Source organism: Oratosquilla oratoria, chromosome 9, assembly GCF_046742065.1.
Source record: "Oratosquilla oratoria isolate Oo_2021 chromosome 9, ASM4674206v1, whole genome shotgun sequence".
Classification (NCBI taxonomy): Eukaryota; Metazoa; Arthropoda; class Malacostraca; order Stomatopoda; family Squillidae; genus Oratosquilla; species Oratosquilla oratoria.
The window spans coordinates 21,884,554-21,907,722 of record NC_134785.1 but is presented as its reverse complement, the minus strand read 5'-3'; the positions used below and the strand labels follow the sequence as shown (position 1 = coordinate 21,907,722).

Genomic DNA, 23,169 nt, shown 5'->3' with positions numbered 1-23,169 from the left:
AGTAGACTGGAAGTGAACATTAAGGGAGAGCAACTGGAGGAAGTGGATAGTTTTAGATACTTGGGTGCAAGTGTAGCAGGAAAAGGTGGAGTGAAGGTGGAGGTAGAATGTAGATTGAGAGAAGCGAGTAAATGCCTTGGTGGATTAAAGAGTGTAATGAGGAATAGACATTTGGGAATGGATGCGAAGAGGAGACTGTATGAAGGAGTGATTGTGCCAACAGCACTGTATGGGGCAGAAACGTGGAACATAAGAGAAGAAGAGAGAAGGAGTTTGAATGTGTTTGAGATGAGGTGTCTGAGAAGTATGGTGGGGGTTACTAGGCTGGATAGAGTGAGAAATGAGGAGGTGAGGAGGAGAACAGGGGTGAAAAAGGATTTGGGAGATAGGGTTGATGAAAGAATATTAGGATGGTTTGGACACATGGAAAGAATGAGTGAAGAAAGACTAGTAAAAGAGGTATGGAAGGCAGATGTGGAGGGAGTGAACATGAGGGGACGTCCTAGGATGAGATGGATGGATGGGGTGAAGGGGGCTTTGGGGAAGAGGGGAATGTCTGTTGAGGAAGAAAGGGAGAGGACGGAAGACAGAGGTGAGTGGAGAATGGTTGTATATGGATGATGTTGTGATTGCATGAGGAGGAATGGGTGGGGGGGTGGGGGGTGGGGTAGTATGTGTGAGTAAATTTTGACGCAGCCCGAAGGGATTTCTCCCCGTCCTCTCCTTATATGCAAGGGGGGACGGAGAGGGGGGGTCGCCGATTAAATGAAGCGGCCTTGCTGTGGATGTGCTGTGTCTTGCGACACTGCTTCTGACCCAGGGCAGTGGGCAGGGTGCAGGGATGACCCGTCATCCAGGAGGTGCTCAGATGAGAGGGAGGGTGGGAGGGGTGTGGAGTGTATTTAGGGATGAAATGGGTGGGAGTGTTTTTATGCTTTCCCTTTTTGGCTACCTCCCTTGGAAGGGGGAAAAAGCCTTGGTATATGTATGTACAAGCACAAACACACATTTATATTGTACATGAATTCTAATCTAAATATGATAACTGGAAATCAAAGAGATAGACTAAGTTGGAACTGCACAAGAATTTGAGGCAAGATATAATAAATTGTCTTGCTGCATTTCTTTTGACCCAGGGTAATGGGCAAGATGCAGGGATGACCCGTCATTCAGGATGAGCCAAGAAATGAAGGAGGTAGGAAGTGATGGTGAATGGAAGTGGAGTAGATGGGGGTGAAATGGGTAGGAGTGGAATTATGCACAGCACATCCACAGCAAGGCCACTTCATTAATTCGGCGACCCCCCACTCTCCGTCCCCCCATGCAGAAAAGAAGATGGGGAGAAATCCCTTTGGGCTGACTGTCAATATGTCTGAGAATTCAATACAATAGCCATATATATTAACACATATACAAACAGTTTAGTGGGGTCACAGTCATATTATGAGGATCATATTGGAGTTGCCTGAAAAAGGGTGGGAAACACTGGTATATATGTGCAATTTTGTCTAGCAATCTCTTCTGCTTTCTCAGTTGCAGGGTGCTGTGAGACATACCACAACACTACAGAATATACAGAACAAAGCCCTAAAGATAATTACTGTCTGCACAAATCACCTTGACATAAGAGGCACACACACACACTTGCCACAGCCCCATAAACACAGCACACCCACTGCACCAAATGGCAGAACACCCACACATGCCTAAAAACACCAAAACATTAAAATTCCGGATCACATGAAGAATCGTCACCCCACACTTCGACAGGGTGACAATTGTTCATGTGAGCCATCCTAGGGTGACAATTCTTCATGTGGGCTATCCTGGGTTTACGATTCTTCGTTTGTATACATTCATTCAACCTAACCTAACCCAATCTAACTACCTAACCTAATCTTTATTCTATTGTTGATATTTGGTGTACTGGGGTGACAGTTCTTCAGGTGGGACCTCATGGGGTGACAATTCTTCATGTGGGCATTCTGGGGTGACAATTTTTCATGTGACCCCAAATACCAATCACACAAATACTCTCCTCTCTTTCTCTACAACCACCTGATACCTGCCTCCTGAAGCATATCCATAATCATATTGCTCACTGCTCCATCAACAGACTGAAAGACAACACACTACTGCTTGCCAGACCCCTTGACATCCATCACTCTGAATCCTCTCTCCCCCAACAGGTGGCCACCATCCAGGCTTTCCAAGTTACCAGAGGTAGATGGATGAAGACATCACAGATAGTCCAGGATGTAATTCACCCCATACTGTATCATACGCAATTACACAAGCCAATGACACAACAAGCCAATGACACAACCTAACAAATAAAATATATAACACAGACATGCACAATAACACCAAAAGATGGCTGGCCAATTCTCTGGCAGGCAGGAATGCTCATGTGTCATATAATGGCCAATCATCGCACATCAGAAACATTAAGAACGGAGTACCACAGGGCTCAGTTCTATCCCCCACATTATTTAATCTATACATGCATGACTTACCCACACCAGACACCTCAGAAATACAAATCTCTTCCTACGCAGATGACATAACAATCACATGCACACATCGTAACACAGACAAAGCTGCAGAAATAATCCAGCCTTACCTTGACACACTCAACACATGGTTCATCACAGACTCAAAATAGCTCCAACCAAATCTACAGCAACACTTCTCACCAACTGGACAAAAGAACACAAATACATACCTCATCTCTACATCAACAACACTCTAATACCACACACAAACACACCGAAAATTCTTGGTGTAACATACGATACATCCATGTCTTTCAAACAACACCTCACAAACATTAAAAACAAATGCACACCTAGACTTAACGCACTTAAGTCAATCACTGGAACAACATTTGGACAAAACAAAGAAACTAATATAACAATATACAAACAATGCATACGCTCAGTGATGAATTATGCGAGTCCTGCATGGGCTCCTAATCTCAGTGAGACACACCACAACACCCTTCAAATCATACAAAACAAAGCCCTAAAAACAATTACAGGCTGCACAAATACAACACCTACAGACCATTTACACCATGAAACAAAAGTCCTCAAAGTCAAGGACCACCTCGACATGAGAGGCACACAAACACTTGCTGCAGCCACCACAAACACATCACACCCGCTACACTACATAGCAGAACACCCACACACACCAAGAAACATTAAAACTACACCCAAAGACCTTTATTACGCACAGATACTCTCTTCTCTTCCTCCACAACCACCAAATACCAGCCTCCGGAAACATATTCATAATCATATCACTCACCGCTCCATTAACACACTGAAAGACAACACACTGCTGCATGCCAGACCCCCTGATATCCACCCTTCTGAATCCTCTCTCCCACAAAAGGACAGAGTCCACTTGGCCAGACTGCGATGCGGTCACCACCCAGCACTTCTAAGCTACCAGAAGAGGCTGGACGACCGTGTTGTGAACAGCTGCCCAGGATGTAACACTTCACCCCATACCATACAACACATAATGGAAGACTGCATTATACACAATCATGCACGCAAACAACACAACATACACTCTATAAAGGATTTGTGGGAAAACCCAGTTTCGGCTGTGGCCTTCCTTGGGGAGATGGGACTGCTCGGACAGACAGTCTAGGGAACGACAACAACAACATATAGTTTATAACGGATATATGGGAAAACCCGGTTCCAGCCATGGCATTCCTCAGGGAGACAAAACTGCTTGGCTAGTCTAGAAAATGACATCATCAGTTGCATTTCATTAGGTATATCTATCTGGTATACAAATAAAACAAAAGTAGTAACAAACATTTTAATTCATAGTAAAATTTCAAAAAAAAATTATAAAATTCATAGACAACACTACTTACAATGATACTTTGCTTCAGATTAGATGCAAAGCATTCATACTTTTTAAATATCACCCCCACCCTGCAGTTATAAAAGACGATGCCCATAATTCATTGGTATTGTCTGGTCAAATGTAGTAGTGTAGTTACTCTATCTCCTCAACATGTAAATGTCAAATTCTGCTCTTTATAGTACCATGCTAACAAAGTACACCTGTCCTCAACTATAAAAATATGGTGACCAATCATAGATTAACAAATGGATGCAATCAATACTCATGTAAGTTCTGAGGACCAAGATTATAATAACAACATGTTGAGGTCTGCAAACGATACTGGATTGTTGGGTTATGATATACAGTCCTAAGTTCAAACTAATGAGATTCAAAGCTGTTTATTAATTCTTCTATTTTTGTTAGCAATTCAGCATTTACCCAGCCCAAGAATCGTAACTGAAGAGAATTCAATTCCATGGAGACAGTAATAAAATTCATCCGAAAGATCCCATTACCACAAATATTTTACAAAGGTTCAACTGTCCATTTGTGCATTCTGATCCACCCATACAAAATGTAAAATTGATAGTACTATGCATTGGAAAAAAAAAAAAAACTAAAAGGATTTGAATACATTGAATTTGTCATGTTTAGGTGGTAGTAAGCATGAGGTTTATAAAATTGAGACCTATGTGATGAGTGATGACTTTGCTTTATGTTCCTGGAATATTATTGTTCACAACTTGCTGCGGAACAACCACATTCCCGGAGACCACTGGTTGCTGAGGAACAGGTGGATTGCCTGGGGCTACTGGCTGCTGGGCCTGCTGTGCAACACCCTGCAGGTGCTGTTGCATGGCAATGGGTTGTACTGGAGGAGCATGTTCTTGCTGTCCTGCAATAGGTTGCACTGCTTGTGGCATTTGTGCAATAGGTTGCACTGCAGGCGGAGGGACTACATTTCCTCCTGGTTGTTGTTGAGCTACCTGTCCCTGTGGTAATCCTGCACCTGCACCCTAAGGAAAAATATAACAAGATTATAAACATAAGAACATCAGTTCCACTACAGTCACGTACAGAAGCATTCTTCTAAATCAACTCATAAGCTGCCATATGAATACATGATTATAATTATGAGCACCTTGGAAAAAGCGCTACTTCACCTTCTATAATAACTTATCAATCACTACATTATTGTAAATTTTAAATGTGTGAATAATTTCTAAGCTTTGTGAATTTGTTAGTAGGAAAGAATCTGAGGTTTATTAATTTACAAATTAGAAATGTTATCCATTATATCTTTTCAAACATCACTAGTAGTAAGCACCATAGCTGCCATTTCTAGTGACTGAACATGCAGCAATGAGCTTTTCTGAAGACAAATTTACATAGGGACCTGTGTACAGGTCAGTTTCTCCAAGATATCTACATGATGTGCTACAATTTAGTGTACCACTTTGAAGAAGAAAAAATTCTAAGAGTCTTTTAGGGCAATATGAGGTATCCTGACTGGGAACATCCTTAAATAGATGAAAGTGGTGGTCCTGCATGACAGACCAATGCAAAATATAGCATGTATAGTATACTGTATATATGTGTGTGTGTGTGTGTGTGTATATATATATATATATATATATATATATATATACATATATATATATATATATATAAATATATATACATATATATATATATATATATATATATATATATATATATGCATGTACATTAATACTTGCAAGTGTTGATCTTGAAAAAAAACATAGGAGAATCATCTCCCTGTCACATTAACACCTTTATTTCCATCAAGAGGTGTATGGCATTTGGCCTCTAGACCCGGCCAAAGATCTTTCCCCCAATTCTAATGGTATTTCCTCCATCTTTTCATGAAAAGAAGAGCTGACAAGTGGCAACTACTCCCCTCCTCCCATTACAAGAAGCTAGTGACACAAACTGTCCCACACTACTACATATATATATATATATATACATACATACACACACACATACACCAACGGTTTTTTGCCCTTCACAAGGGAGGTAGCCAAAGTCAAAAGGTATATATCCACTCCCATCCATTTCATCCCCACATACTCCACTCCCATTCACCATCCCTCCCACTCTCTTATCTTGGCTCCTCCTGGATGACCCGTCATACCTGCATCTTGCCCACTGCCCTGGGACAAAAGCAATGTAGTAAGACACAGTACATCCATAGCAAAGCCTCTTCATTTAATCAGACTCCACACTCGTTGTCCCCTCATGCAGAAAAATTGAAGACGAGGAGAAATCCCTTCGGGATGTGTCGAAATATCATTCACACATACTCCCTTACTCCACCCCCCCACTCCCATCCATGCATCACAGCATCATCCTTACACAACTATTCCCCACTCACCCATATCTTCTGTCTTCTCCCTTCCTTCCTCAACAGACATTCCCCTCTTTCCCAATGCCCTTTCACCCCACCCCTCCATCTCATCCTTGGTCGCCCCATCATATCCACTCCCTCCACCTCTGCCCTCCACACCTCTTTTACCAATCTTTCTTCACTCATTCTTTCCATTTGTCCAAACTATCCCAATACTCTTTCATCAACCCTACCTCCCCACTCCCTCCTCATTTCTCATTCTATCCAGCTTAGTTACCTCTACCATACTTCTCAGGTACTTCATCTCATATTTAAGCTCTTCTTCTCTTGTTCCATGTTTCTGCCCCATACAGTGCTGTCGGCAGAATCACTCCTCCATATAATCTCCTCTTAGCATCCCTTCCCAAATGTCCATCTCTCATTACATTTTTTAATCCCCCCTAGGCATTTATTTGCTTTTCTAAAACTATTACAACACAAGACAATAATCCATTTTCTTCCAATAGAGATCTAGGAGAGGTCCTATGGGCCACTGCCAGATGCTGGAGCTACAAGTTTCACCACTGCAACTTGAGGTAGCTCCATATCATTTTCAACAAAGAAAGAAAAAAAAAAAGAAAAAAAAAAAAAAAAAAAAAGGGACTTCCATGAGAGGAAGAAGAGAAAAATATAGGCTTTTGTCTCCTTTTGTATATATATCATCACAGTAGAAGGAAATTACCCCAAATAAAAGAATTTATACTGTAAAGATCAGTAAAGGCTTTTCCCATGCAGATATAGACCTTCAATAAAGTCACCTGTCTGTCAGACGTATGAAGATCTTTACTTTGAAAGAACTAAGCCTGGGTCCAGTTTTTCAACCCAGTTTACTACATACTACTTTAAACATGCAATACTGAAGCCACCGTGACTCCTCCTAATGTCAATGCAGAAGTGTCCTCCACCACCACCATGAAGCCGTGTTAGCCGCAGCCCATCCTTGCAGTTACAGAGGAGACCTCCAAACAAACCTGAATAGGTGCATTGTTTGGAATGTACTGCATCTGCACAGAGGCTGTCCCACCCTGTTGACCCGATACAGGCAACTGTGACACAATGGTCTTCACCTGGCCTCCTACTGCTGGTCCCGATACAGCTGCAGCTGCTGCAGGTGCTGCCGTAGTTGTTGAAACTCCTTGTGGTGGACCAGCACTAGCTGGGGAGGAGGGCACAGACAATGGCTGTGCCTTCTGCCCCTGGGATGGCACAGGTGATGCTGCTTGGTTACCCTGAGGTACCTGAGGGGCTACCTGAGATCCTTGTGGTGGTGCATGGACTACTTGGTAGCCTGGGGGTGGTGCATTGACAACCCTGTAACCCTCAGGAGGTATATATACTGGTGCCTGACCTGTCTGGATATCTGGTACACGAGGAACACCTTGGTTACCCTGTGGAGGTGGCAGAGGCACTGCCTGGTACCCCTGAGGAGGTGCCTGGTACCCCTGAGGAGGTGCCTGGTACCCCTGAGGAGGTGCCTGGTACCCCTGAGGAGGTGCCTGAGGCACTGCCTGGTAACCCTGAGGTACTGCTTGATATCCTTGTGGTGGTACCTGAGGCACTACCTGGTACCCTTGGGGAGGTGCCCGAGAATCTGCCTGAACAGGAACATGCTGAAGAACTTGATAGCCTTCAGGGAGCCCATGAGCCCCACCTGGGGGAATTGCCATATAAACTGGTTGACCAGACTGTGGAACTACCTGAGGTGGAGCCCCATAGACTGGTACAGCATGAGGAGGTGGTACAGCATTGGGAGGTTGTCCTTGGTAAGGTGATCCCTGGTATACGGCAGGTTGTGGAGGATGCATTCCTTCATAACCGGGAGGCGGGGGAATCTAAACATTGTCACAAAATAATACAAAAAATAAAATCTGTGCAAAAAAGATCACTAGTCAAAAAGCGTGCAAATAAAACTGGCAATGCAAAGAATATCAACACAAAACACACAAACTACATCTTCTAATTAAGTTATTTACCTTTGATTGGAGGGAAACACGAGAAAACTAATATAAAATTTAAAGTCCTGTATACCAAAATGGAATACTATAGCTACAAAAGTTCTGAAAATTAATCAATATATAATGTCTCCAATACCTTGGAAATTAAAATTTGACATATTAGTGTGGTTTTCCTATAGATCAGGTTCTCATACATGCAAACATACTTTTACCTGAGCTCTAATTCCTAGACTAATAAACATACATACATATACCAAGGCTTTTTCCCCCTTCCAAGGGAGGTAGCCAAAAAGGAAAAGCCATAAAATCACTCCCACCCATTCCATCCCTGAATACACTCCACACCCCTCCACCCTCCCTCTTATCTTAGCACTTCCTGGATGACGGGTCATCCCTGCACCTTGGCCACTGCCCTGGGTCAGAAGCAGTGATGCAAGACTAATAAACAATATATAAATACATATTCTAATTAGCCTCTTGGCTACCTCCCTTATATAGGGGAAGAATCCCTTGATGTATAGCTAGATAGGTACAATTAGTCTACGTTATTGTATACATTTCTAACACACTCAGTCTCTTCCCCAGCATTAGGCAAAAGTGCATTTTTGTCAACTAATGAAGACTGGTTCAAATCCCATGTCCTTCCATTTTCATCCACCAATTCCAAACACATGTGCTATACTCTTGCATTAACTTTCCTTACTATCCCGTTCATATACACGATGAACATCCATGGTGATATCACTAACCCTTGGTGAAGCCCACATTCACTTCAAACCATCCACTTTCTCCTTTGCAGACTCTCACACATGGCTTACTACAAATCTAAAAAGACTTTTGACTGACTACCACCAGGTGGAATGGGTGGGGGGATGGGGGGTGAGGTAGTATGTGAGAGCAAATTTTGATGCAGCCCGAAGGGATTTCTCCCCATCTTCTCCTTTTATACATGGGGGAGCAGAGAGGGGGGGTCGCCAATTTAATGATGCGGCCTTGCTGTGGATGTGCTGTGTCTTGTGACATTGCTTCTGACCCAGGGCAGTGGACAAGGTGCAGGGATGACCCGTCATCCAGGAGGTGCTAAGATGAGAGGGAGGGCGGAGGGGTGTGGAGTGTATTCAGGGATGGAATGGGTGGGAATGATTTTATGCCTTTTCCTTTTTGGCTACCTCCCTTGTAAGGGGGAAAAAGCCTTGGTATATGTATGTATGTATGTACAACCAGTTACTATTACTACTACACTACTACTTCTACTACTATCCCTACTTCTACTTCAACTACTATTCCTACTACTACTACAAATTTGTAGTAAACACCAGATATATTTAGATCATTTAAAGACACTTTGGAGAATTGTGTTACCTTCAAATGAAGGTGGCCCCAAGGAAATCCCTAGATTATGAGGCCAGGCAAAAAAGAAAAAAATATATAAAATAAAATAAATTAATTCTAAGCAGTAACATCAGAAAAAACAATAACATAGTAATAAAATAAGCAGTATAATTGTCCACTGAAGTAAAAATGATTCAACTGTGATCTGGATGTATTAGTCTTATCAACTGTGCCTTGCAACAACAATAACTATGATTGTTGTCTGGAATTTGATTGAAAATCAACAGCAGCAATTTCTCTGGGAAAAAAAAATGAACTGTTGTATGTACATTCAGCCCTTGTTGTAATGGACCCCCAATTTAATGTATTTCAGACAATGACACATAATAAATCTCTGAATCACTCCACCATTATATAATCACAGCACATCAAGAACCTGCCTTCCCAATCCTCATCATGTCTGATATCAAATGATGGTATGTTAAATTTATTATAATCATTGGACTTGAAAGTCCCCCACCTCCCACTCTGTCTGTTAAATCAAGGGACGGTTGTATTAGATTGGCATGGGACTTGTGTCATTTTCTTTCAGTAGTAGCACAAGAGCTGTTGGCAGTTGTCCGCTCTTATGTGAAACAGTGAAAGAAATTCAGTTTGACAAATAGATCTTGGGCCTAGCCCCAAGACCAAATGGCAGAACATTGGAGCTGCCACTCCAAACTATGGGGAGGATGTTGATGGGTTTCGAAGACAGGCAACTCAAACATGAAAATCCTAACAGTGAAAATTAATAAGAAAATAAAGATAATAAGACAGGACAGGTGTTGGCCAGTGGAAAGAACCCTTAATTACATTCTACAAACTGTTCAAAAGAACCACACTTGACTGCACTTCCCTGTCATGATTCCTTAAAATCAAGAAAATATAAACACCCAACAAACAATACAAAATAAAGCATTATGAACAATAACAAGATGCAGTTAAGCTATCACAATAGAGCATTTACACATCATCTATCTATAAACCAATAAGCTTCTTCCCTCTAATAAGTAAGGTAGCCAGGAAACAAAATCCTCCCCCCAATAAACAGCTTATGAAAATGATAAGACACACAAGCTCTATGCAAGGACCCATGATCCAATCCATCCATCCTAATACATAACTTAAACACAACCAGTTGAATGAAAAGCTATGTTCAGGTGCTGAGCATTGAAAATATACCAACACAAAACAGGCCTCGTCACAGAAGTAAATTGTTCCAGATGTAATCATTATACAGAAGAGATTGAACACCTAATCCTACATTGCCCAACTCTAGCTCCAACCAGACAGTATAATTTTCTCTTCTTTGAGTAACCTATGAGCCTATCTGGTGTCTACCACACGAGCGAGGAAAATGGATTGATTCTGAAATCTCTAAAATAGCAGGTAAGAATAAAACAACCTTGTATCCCATATGAAAATTGTACCTTCCATCACATTTCTAAGTAAACAAAACAATGTCACTGATAACTCCAGCTGAGATATATACATTCATATCACTGTTGTATCATTTGTCAGTGACTGTACTTTCCTTGGTGAACAAGCAAACAAAAATAAAGTGCAGTCTTCAGCATAACACAGCAACTAAGAGAAAGAAATGTACTTACTGCACCAGACATCACAAGTTTCTTTATCTCTTCCTGCCTTTGCCTTTCATATTCATGAAATTCACTCTCAGAGTAAATCTGTTGCTCATCAAGGCCCTGCCAGCCTTGGTCTTGTTCAAAATCACTTTTCTTAACATGTTCCATGAACTCATCAAGACTGGAAAAAAATAAAATAAAATAAAATAAAATAAATACATACATTTACCACATTAACCTTGAAGAAACTTCCTTCCACTCCACCACACACTTACCTATCTCTTCACTTACTAATATAGCCACCCCTTCTCTCTCTCATCCTCTCTTCACTCCCGAGATGCTCCCTACTACCCTCCCAAACTCAAACATGCCATCCATCTTTCTTCTCACAAACATATTGCCTATCTCTTCCCTTTTACTATCATCTGTACCACACCCATGTACATTAAGAGACCCAAACCTTAGGGTACTGGTTGGAAAACTCCTCACAGACCCTCTTATGCCTTTGCCTTTTTTAGGAATGTCCCCTTTGGGGCTACAGGGAGAAGCATGCCTAGGCCTATCCCCATCCTATTTTTGTCAACTTGTACAACTCAAGTGGAAACACTTTGTGGCAGTATTCTTTTCCCCCACCACAGGGTTCTGCAAAATGAATATTCAGAGAAGTGGTACAGGGCTATAACAAGAGTGGGGGGGACAGCATAAAGGAGAGACAGTTGCAGTATAATAAAATATCATCATTCATCTATGAATAGAGATTTCCTCTACTACAGACAAAATAATGTGCGAGTCTGGTCCATAGGGGCATCCCATATAAACCCTACAGTATCAGTTGCATGCTACTCGACAGCTTTTAACCCCACAATAACATGCAGCCAAGACCACAGATAGGATATAATAATAATAATAACAATAATGATAAAAATAATTCTTTCTGATAATTACGTGAAACATATCTCCCATCAGAACTATATTCAACTCAAAATTGTCACCATACCTGATCATGCCATCCCTATTCAAGTCGCTTTCTGCAAAGACATGTTCCCGCATCCTTTCCATCTCCTCGTACTTCTCATTAATATCATCTTCAGGATTTGTCGGGTCATACATTTTTTCCAACTCCTTCTGAAACAGGGCTTTCACCTCAATCTCATCCCACATCTTGTTTCCATCCACATCTGGTAAAGAGGAACAGCATTGAGTTATCTTTTAATAGTAATCACTTCAATAGTATTGCTATATAACTTGTTATCTTACGTGCAGCAAATGGCATTCAGTTTCTCTCTCTATCTCTCTGTGAGTAAATTCAGGTGTGTGTGTGTGTGTGTGTGTGTGTGTGTGTGTGTGTGTGTGTGTGTGTGTGTGTGTGTGTGTGTGTGTGTGTGTGTGCGCGTGTGATCGACAGCTATTTCCCTCCCGGAAGAGAGCTCAGAGCTCTTATATGACCAATCTATGGATAATGCTGTGACCTTACACACACCGAACTCCCCACCCATGAGAGTAGGAGTAATGACTTGCAGCACAGCAATACCGAAATTATTTCAGCCCTGGGCAGGATTCGAACCAAGTCTTCGTAGTGGCATTGTGTTCATGTGTATTTACCTAGTTGTATTATATGGAAAGGGAACTATGTGTGAGTGTATGTGTATATGCATGTATGCATACATACATATACAAATGTGCACACATACACAATTAGCTTAGGTCATATAGCCCAAGATGGAACAATACACGAGTTCAAATCTAAATATACATACATACATATATCAAGGGCTTTTTCCCCTTTACAAGGGAGGTAGCCAAAGTCAAAAGGCATAAATCCACTCCCATCCATTTCATCCCCACATACTCCACTCCCATTCACCATCCCTCCTTCCATCTTTTCTTGGCTCCTCCTGGATAATGGGTCATCCCTGCATCTTGCCCACTGCCCTGGGTCAGAAGCAATGCAGCAAGACACAGTACATCCACAACAAGGCCACTTCATTTAATTGGCGACACCCCCTCTCCATCCCCTCATGCAAAAAAAAAGAGAAGACAGGGAGAAATCCCTTTGGGTTGCATCAAAATATCATTCACATACTTCCTAACCACCCCCCCTCCCCCTCCCACTCCCTTTCATGCATCACAGCATCATCCATACATAATCATTCTCCACTCACCCCTATCTTTTGTCTTCGCCCTTCCTTCCTCAACAGACATTCCCCTCTTTCCCAATGCCCTTTTTACCCCATCCATCCACCTAATTCTTGGTTGCCCCTTCTAAATATGAAAACCGGAAATCAGGGATATAGATTATGTTGGAACTGTACATGAATTTGAGACTAGGTATGATATACTGGAGAGTAGAAGATGGGACCCCAAGAAGAATTGCTCCTTTCCTGTATACAATTAGGTAAACACACACACACACTCTAGAATGAGTAAACATATATTATACTCTTAGGAACATATGAAAAACAATTTAAATGTAGTCACCATGCAGGTAGAAAAAGGTCTTTGGATCAAATTCATCAGCCCTTAGGTGATCTTGCTCCTCCCAAACTTGTTCTAGCTGCTGCTTAGAGACTGGGTGGTGAAGATTGGGGTGGTCTTTGTGCTTCTTGACTTCCTCCTCATGTTTCATCTCCGCAGTCTTTCTATGTTCCTCATCCATTTCCTGCAGCTCCTGTTGACGTTCGTACTCCTTTTCCATCTCATATTTCTTAAACTCTTCCCGTCTCTGCTTGTCCACTTCCTCTAGATCCTTGGTGGTCTGCAATGTAAAAGTGACACATCCTATATGTACAAAAGAATATAAATAATTATCACTTTCCTTGTCACCCCTTTGGACATATTTCCACATCATCTTAAACTATGAGAGGTACAAAGAAAAGAAAAGGGAGTTAAAGCATAAGATAAAGGATGCAAAGAGGAAAGCAGTTGTGAAATGGGGTAAGAGTATGACAGAAAATTTTGAATGTAATAAAAAGATGTTTTGGAAAGAAGTTATGAGAGGAAGAGGAGGTGAATCAAGCAGAAAAGAAATGGTAAAAGATGCAGATGGAGAGATGATAATGGAAAAGACCCAAGAGGAAGATGAGCAGAGTATTTTAGGGAGTTGCTAAATGAATATAAAGGAGGTATTGTAGACATATGGGATAGGAGGAAAGGTGTTAAGAGCAATCAAGAGTTTTTACGAGAGTAGTACAGCTTGTGTTAGAATCAGAAATGGTGAGAACAAGTGGTTTGAGGTAAAGGTGGGACTTCATCAGGTATGCGTTATGTCGCCTTGTCTGTTCAATTTACACATGGATGGGATGGTGCGAGAGGTAAACGCAAGTGTAATGGGTCAGAGATTGGAGATGGCTAAAGAATATAGAGAAAAGTGGGAGATAAACCAGTTGTTTGCTAATGACAATGCACTTGTGGCAGGATCAGAGGAGGGATTGAGGAAGTGAGTGAGAGTTTGGGAAGTTGTGCAAAAGGAGGAAGTTGAAGATAAATGTGAGTAAAAGTAAGGTGATGAGATGTACAAGGGGAGAAAGTGGCAGCAGACTGGAAGTGAGTATCAAGGAAGAAAATCTGGAGGAAGTGGATAGTTTTAGATACTTGGGTACAAATGTGGCAGGAAAGGAAGGAGTAGAGGTGGAGATAGAATGTAGATTGAGAGAAGTAGGTAAATGCCTTGGGGGCTTGAAAAGTGTAAAGAGAACATTTGGGAATGAATGCTAAGATAAGATTGTATGAAGGAGTGATTGTGCCGACAGCACTGTATGGGGCAGAAACATGGAACATAAGAGAGGAAGACAGGAGTTTGAATGTGTTTGAGATGAGGTGCCTTAGAAGTATGATAGGGGTTACTAGGCTGGATAGAGTGAGAAATGAGGAGGTGAGGAGGAAAACTGGGGTGGAAAGAGTTGGGAGATAGGGTTGATGAAAGTTTTGGGATAGTTTGGGCACATGGAATGAGTGAAGAAAAATTAGTAGAAGAGATGTGGAAGGGAGAGGTGGAAGGAGTGAACATGAGGGGGAGACCAAGGATGAGATGAGTGGATGGGGGTAAAGGGGGCACTGGGATAGAGGGGAATGTCTGTTGAGGAAAGACAGGAAAAGAGAGAAGATAGGGGTGAATGGAGAATGGTTGTGTATGGATGGTGCTGTGATGCATGAAAGGGAGTAGGTGGGGGATGGGGGGTATGGGAGTAAATGTGAAAATAATTTGAAAGTCTGAAGGGATTTCTCCCTGTCTTCTCTTTTTCTGCATGAGGGGACAAAGAGGGGGGGATTGCTGAATAAATGAAGTGGCCTTGCTGTGGATGTGCTGTGTCTTCCTACACTGCTTCTGACCCAGGGCAATGGACAAGATTTAGCGATGACCCGTCATCCAGGAGGGGCCAAGATAAGAGGGAGGGAGGGGGGTGAATGGGAGTGGAGTATGTGGGGATGGAATGGGTGGGAGTAGATTTTATGCCTTTGTTTTTTGGCTACCTCCTTAAACTAGGGAGCCATCACTATGCAAATGGGGTCAAAACCACCTAGCTTTAACAATTTGTTATATTGATGCACTTCATGCTGTATGATCTTATTCAGCTGTGAGGGTATCAGTAAAACTAAATGGAAAAAAAGAAAAGAATAAAAAAAAGAAAGATAAAATGAATAAGTATATAACCCAACTAATATTCATTGCAAGCACAGACTTCAGACAGCAGAAAGAAGCTGCAATTGCTATCTTCAAGCAGTTGATAAGAACCGCCCTTAACCCCTTCCATAAGATGACGCCTACGTAGGCATCATGAGGAGCAAGTGGGTACGCGAGGATGCCGATGTCAGCGTCTTGATTATATATATTGTAGTTGTACCTGCGTGACCCCCATACTCTGTAAACTGACTTCATCATATTTTCTATGGTTATCAAAATTCATGGGTGAAAGAGAACAAGCAATACAGCGGTAACTTTATTTTTTATAATGTGAGTATTATGACGCAACATCGCACATCTGGCAGCTAATGCTGCCCGCAAGATTTTGGCCCGGAGTGAAGGGGTTAACTACAATTCCACAGCCTGGCTCCCAACTATCAGCAAGATAAAAAATCAACTTACAAATAATTCAGAATAAAGCACTGCCAGTAATGATAGGATATGCCAAAACCATCCTGCTAGACACATGTGCACCAAAACAAAAATCCTCCCCCACACAACATTATATGAAAATAATAAGTGCACAATTCAATGCTAGAACCCCAAGCACACCCCGCCACCTCATCACATCACACAAGCACCACCACCACCACCAAAAAAAAAACAAAAACAAAAAAACATAAACAAATAAAACAATCTTCCATCTATACCACACAAACATCATGCAAAAACAGTCACTCTCAAATCACCAAATGAAGCTTTCCTAGACAGACTACCAAACTCGATACTCCACTGACACCTCCCAGACATCAGGCCCACATAAAAATCCCTCTTAAGACAAGTATGAACCACATTGGCACTTTTGCATCCAGGACAACAAGCAGTATCGAAATAGTACCTACACAAGAATAGGCTTGGCCACAGATTCAAACTTCCCTTTATGTAACCATCACACACACACAGAACACCTCATTCAATAATTCCCCATACTAACAGTTTCTAGACAACACAAGATTTCTTTCCTTAGTAACTTAGTAAGTACATACATACATACATACACCAAAGGCTTTTCCCCCTTACACAGGGGGTAGCCAAAAAGAAATGTTAAAAAGAAAAAAGGTAAAAAAGAATCATTAACTTAGTAAGCAGAATCAAGAAAAGAATTTACCTGTACAATTAGCTTCTTCAGATCTTCAACTTCAAATCGTGTTGGATTCTTGTAGTCCAAATGAGTAGGAATTTTAAGACGGCTACGGTCAATGCCACTCTCCTTTTCATGCTCCTAAGTAAAATTAGAAACAAAAATGATCCATATAGAATTCTTCATAAATCAGTAAGGGAGTTAATGGAGAGTTTAAAGCAAGAAAGGTTAGAGGAAATGGAGAACTCCAAGTATTTAGGATAACACATAGCATGAAATGAAGGAATGGAGTAAGTATTTGGGGACAAAAGTCATGAAAAGTAGGTATTTGCAGATAAATACAAATGTGAAGCAAAGGATGTACAAAAGGGGTGATCAATCAATCCATTGGTCCTGAACTCTATGAAGGAGTGATTGTGCCTATGGTGCTGTCTACAACAGAATCTAAGGAAGGCAGAAAGGAAGATCCTAAATATGTTTGAGATAGTATCTAAGAAGTATGATGGTGGTTATGAGAATGGATATTGAGAAATGTGGAGGCAAGGCAAAGAGCCGGCAGTGGTTTGATTAATTTGCCATTTTTTGGCGCTGCAACAAAATGTTTGAGGTAGTAAAGATGGGAGGTTGAAACATTAATATTCTTTCTTTCTTTTCCTGTTGACATTTCCCATTTTCATATGGGGTCGCTGTTCCTTGCTAGTCGTTTCCACTGGTTTCGGTCCATCATCTGCTCCTCCTCCATCTGTTTCTCCTTAAGGTCCTCTCTCAGTCTGTCCTTCCAACGCAGCTTGGGTCTCCCTCGTCTGCATCTGCCCTGTACCTCCATCTCCATCGCTCTCCTTCCCACGTAGTCTTCATCTCTTCTCTTCACATGGCCGAACCAATATAATCTCCTTTCCTGTGCTTTTACCGATGCCTCCACTACTTTCACAGTACTGCAGATACTTTCACAGTACTGCAGATCCTATCATTCTTTATCCTATCCAACCTTGTCACCCTACACAATATTTATTATGCCAAAATTAATATAAACGGTTGAAATATTTATATTAATTTTGGTATAATAAAAATTGATTAATTTTGGTATAATAAAAATTATTACAAAGCACCTAAAATATGAATGTACAAAAGTGAAATGTAGTGGGCCAGCAAAAATAATCAAAGCAAAAATATAAAAAAATGGAGCTATAATTTATCTAAACAGCCAGCCTTCTCTACAAACTCAAGTGTCTCACGTCCCAGAGAAAGGACCTTTTTTTCCAAAGTGCGCAGGGATGGAAAGAATGTGTAAGGAAAAAACTAGTAAAAAGAGTGTGGAAGGTGGAGGTGGACGGAGTGAACTTGAGGGAGGAAAACTAAGAATAAGGTGGATGGATGGGGTGCAAGGGGCAGTGGATACAAGAGGAATGTCTGTACAGTAGAGAAGTAAGAGGGCAAGAGATGGGTATGAGAGGATAATGGTTATGTATTTTCTCAAGTGGATGAAATTAGTGGGGGGGGGGGGTTTTGCTATGTAATGAAGCAATGGAGATAAAACTAGCTTTGGCTGTTGGGTCATGTGTCCTCCTGTATAACCAATGACCCAAGCCGTGGGCATGGAACAGGAACAAGCCATCCATAAGGAACGAAATTGGGGAGGACAATGAATCAGTTTTGGGATTAATGTGGGATCGGGATAGGATAGATGTGTGCTCTGATTTTAGCTATGCCCCTTTTGGTATATACATGTCTATCTCCATCTATATATCAATAGGATTCTTTTCCCTTATAAGGGATGTAGCCAGCCATGGCATGCACCCACCCCAACCCATCTCCCTCTTATCTTGGTTTCTTGTGGATTAAGGGTTACCCCTATCCCCTGTCCACTGCTCAGGTTTGAGGCAATGCAGTGAGACACAGTACACCCAAGGTGACCCTGTAAATAAAGTGGCTGTCCCTGCTATGGATATACATGTACAGTGAGTCCTTGTTTTACGGTACATATGTGTTCCTGAAAACCTTACCGCAAATTGAAATTACCGTATACTGAACCCAAGTTTCGACTTATGGCAGATGTACCTTCTCCCTGCTCTTTCCTCTTCAAAATATCTAATTTTACCTCCAAAACACGAGTGGATACCATATCTGAGAATTTTTCTTACCATAAATAGAATCGAGGGTAGTAATTACCAAATACCGTAAGTGTGAATTTACTGGGTAAAGAATTACCGTATAAGGAGGACTCACTGTATACACATTCATAAAAAAAAAAAAAAAAAATCTTACATTCCCAAAATCAATTCAATATAAGGCCTTTCCCATCACAAGGAAGTGGCCGAGCTGAAGTGCACACACACTACAAACACCAATTCCAAGATAATATAAATACAAAACCAACAACCAATACTTATGAAATAAGGTTCATACATTCATACATATGAATTTGATTACTGAACTGTTCTAAATTATATCTATACTGATATAACCAAGCTATGAAATGCTTAGGTTGTGTTAACTATCCTTTTACAGGTGCTGGTAAGAAAAAAAATAATTCCAATGAACGTAGACACCCTGTCAAAATCAAACTCAATGTGCAATACATACCTTTTGTGCTAAATGTCTTAACCTTTCCAATTCTTGTCGTTTCAATTCATCCAGCTTGGTTCTAATATTATGGTCAACAAAGTGTAGTTCTCTTGAAATTTTCCCTGACTGAAATGTTAACAAATATCAATACTATACATACACACACGTTATGTATGTACATACTGTACATATCCATCAAAATGCACAATTGTGAACATTCTATAAAAGATACTCACCTTAATATCATCTAAATCTGCGGTTTCTAATTTTTTCCTGAAATCCTGATCACTTTCTAGAGCCTGCACAACCTCCCTCAAATATCTTCCATACTCTAGACTCAGCTCCTAAGTAGGAGAAAAGGATAAAATAAAATAAACCTTTGATACTGTTTGTGTAGTATTCCAGGTGCATTCAGTTGGTTGTGCTTGTGTTATATGATGGGATGGGTCAGTTGGATTGAGCTCAGACACTTGCATAAAAATATACCTATCCTTTTCATGTCTTAATAGGGAGGATTTTAGTTTGAGTGTATATGATCTATTGGACTGGTTTTAATGTATCAAGTTATCATTCATAATGATTTGTTTTATATAGTTTATACAGTGTCTTTTTTTTTGTTTGTGTTCTTTTCCAGATTGCTGGGATTTCTCTAAATTTCCAAGAGTGGTTGAGTAGATCTGTCAAAGCCTTTATCACTACTGAGCCTTGTTTTAGACTGAAGTTTGATATCTTACCTAGGACTTTTGCACACATTTTCTTTCTCACTGCATTTTCTACATTAAAAAGGAAAAGTGGCTCCAGTATCAATAACAAAACCTTTGTATTCTATAAGAAATGATTTCATATCAACTGTCTACAAACTACTATATATATTACTCATTCCATGACTAAGTTTAAGCTAAATCCACAAATGACATGCATGATTTTGACAAGTTGTGATGGGAGACACAAATGACCTTTTATCCGCAAGGTACTTAGATGGGAGATGGATGAGTTTTGGCTAGGTACAGGTTGAGTGGAGTGCATGTATGCTTTGACTCAGCCACCCCAATAAGGGGGATAAGGTATTTTTGTGTCTATGTATGTATATATGTATGCATGCACACAAAGAAATAATGTAATCTTACCCAGTCTTCTCCTTCTTTTACTTCCTCTTTTGCTTCTTCCTCTTTCTTTTCTTCAGTTCCTTTATTTTCTTTTACAGGTAAGGCTTTTGTTATGTAGACAAAAGCTACTGTAACGAAGAAGTATGTTACCCACCGCATCCTGGAAAAATACCAATATAGCTATAATATAACAGGGCAGGACTCACAGTAATGGATTTAAACTGGAGAGATTTAAGAAGGAAATAGGCAAGAATTGGTTTACTAATAGGGTGGTCAACCAATGGAATTGACTTAGTAACCATGTAGTGAGAGCTGAAACTATCAGTTGTTTTAAGAAATGGTTAGACAACTTTATGGATGGGGATGACAGGTGCTGATGGATATGGAGCTGCCTAGTGTAGGCCTTATGGTCTCTTGCAATCTCCTTCATTCTTTTGTTCTTATGTACAGGCTTTGCTTTCACTGCCTAATACTACCAGCAAGATAAAGAAAACGTACGTTTCTAGGAATTATGGCCTTCTAGATATCAACAAAATTGAACAACTCTTTCCAGTAAACAGTATTGTTTATATCTCAACTAGGGAAGTTCATCAATCCCTAATAAGTGTCAGGAATCAATGTCTTACAGCTGATTTATGTGAATCTGATACTGATTTCTACCATTTTTTTTTCTACCTTTGCCTCTCCCCTTCCCCAAGTAGATGTGAAGAAGGAATTTCAATGGAAATAACACCATATGTTGGTAATTTATCTTGCTGTGTTCAGCACCAGTGGATGGAGGACCAAATTTTTTGGTTTTACTAATTACTGACAACTACAACTTCAATAATATTCATTGTTTTTAGTTAATATTGGCATAAATAAATTATTTGTGCTATATTTTATCATCTCTAATTTCTAAAGCATTTGGCCATATTAATATTGGAATAATCAAGATGTGATACATTACTGATAACTCAGACCTTAATATGAGCTTCAAGATGCCACAAACTCCTTTGAAGCTCGAGTTGTTGGCCAAGTCAGCATATCCAGGTCACATTGGAATTCTTAATATCTCGATATTGATGTGGCCACATGCTTTCAAACTTGCAACTTTGATAGAATATGACACAATGTTGAAAAATAAATGAATAAATAAAATAAATAAATAGATAAATTAATAAATAAAAAGTGAACCCAATAGGATTTAACTATAGTGACAGAACTGCCTTGTAGCTCAATTTTTTCCAGCAAGATTAAAATGTACAAATATGAGACAATTTACTCAGTCCTAGCCCTACTACTCAACATTAAAGATAGGTCCATCTTCACACTTCTGCTACGATCGTCTTCCACACCAAATAAAAACAAACATGGCATCTTGAAGCTTGCATTGAGCTTTGAATTGTCAGTGGTGTATTGCATCTTGAACCTCCGTGTTCATGCAGCCAAATGTCTTTAGACTTACACTACAGATATCATAATGCAAAGCACAAATCATTTATTTATGCCAATATTAGCTAAAAAAAAAATTAATATCATCGGACTTGAGACTAGGTGTCAGTAATTAGCATGATGCTAAATTTTTACTGAAAACATATCTAATTTCTATGATAATATATAAAATTTATCTTTCTCTTCTCTCTGCAACCATTATTTACATGGATGACCAAGGATACATTATATACATCACCAAAGACACTTTTATAGTATGAAAGCCATACATTTGAGAAAGATCTTCATTTCAGAAAAGTCGGTGTGACCAACATTAGGAGTTGACCTAGAATTGAAAAAAATTACAAGGCATACGGTGAACCTCTGCTTTTTTGGTGTTATTCTCAGAATTTGTAATTGTTATTCCAAACTACGTGTTCTTGCTCTTCATGTATATTGATTCAATGCCAAATAAAATAGAATTATTTCCTTAATGAGTGATATCACTATGTCTATGGCTATAATAATTTACCTAAGTTCTAGCTAGACCCTCTATAATTTTCATATGGACTTTGGATTAGGGATTTAACATATAAATCAGCCAGTTACCTCCCAAGTAATTAAAGTAAGTAAGTAAACTAGTAGTTTGCCCTCTTAATAAATGATCACAGATGTTATTTCCAGCTGGTGCTCAGTCACTTGTTTTTGTTTGTTTCCTTGTTCTGCTCTACTGTTCTTATCATGCATATTGATATTATATGTGACTCCTGTACTGGTCATACAATGAAAAACTATACCTGGCGATTTATGTACAAATTCTTACATTTCGTTTTGAGTCTAGACTGAGATTCTCAGGGTTTAAAGAATAAAATATAAATATAAAATAATAAAGGAAAAAAATTACCTGAAGATGAATCTTTAGCGTAGTCAAAACACAATATTTTCTGAGCTACCGATTCCTTGGGCTGTATAACAAAAATTATTAATACACTTCTGTCCACGTCCCCTAACCACCTAGGGTAATTCCCTGTCAGGAAGTCTGTAAATGACGCAAGGTCTACTTGTTTACATACACAAGTCAAGAAAGTGACACGTCAGATTACCACTGTTACCAAAAACAATGAGATG

General features: G+C 40.1%; 1 protein-coding gene across 1 annotated transcript; it reads right to left on the bottom strand.

Annotated features, from left to right (window-relative positions):
- Positions 1-3,826: 3,826 nt before the first annotated feature.
- LOC143028263 (uncharacterized) lies at positions 3,827-23,129 on the bottom strand. Its single transcript, XM_076190095.1, has 11 exons — positions 22,946-23,129; positions 20,650-20,788; positions 19,759-19,866; positions 19,541-19,648; positions 16,985-17,098; positions 13,674-13,950; positions 12,193-12,373; positions 11,220-11,376; positions 7,981-8,115; positions 7,255-7,878; positions 3,827-4,889 (listed from the first exon to the last, which is right to left on the bottom strand). Exons 2-11 carry the CDS (start codon positions 20,785-20,787, stop codon positions 4,587-4,589), a joined length of 2,145 nt encoding a protein of 714 aa, XP_076046210.1. The 5' UTR covers position 20,788; positions 22,946-23,129; the 3' UTR covers positions 3,827-4,586.
- Positions 23,130-23,169: the final 40 nt, after the last annotated feature.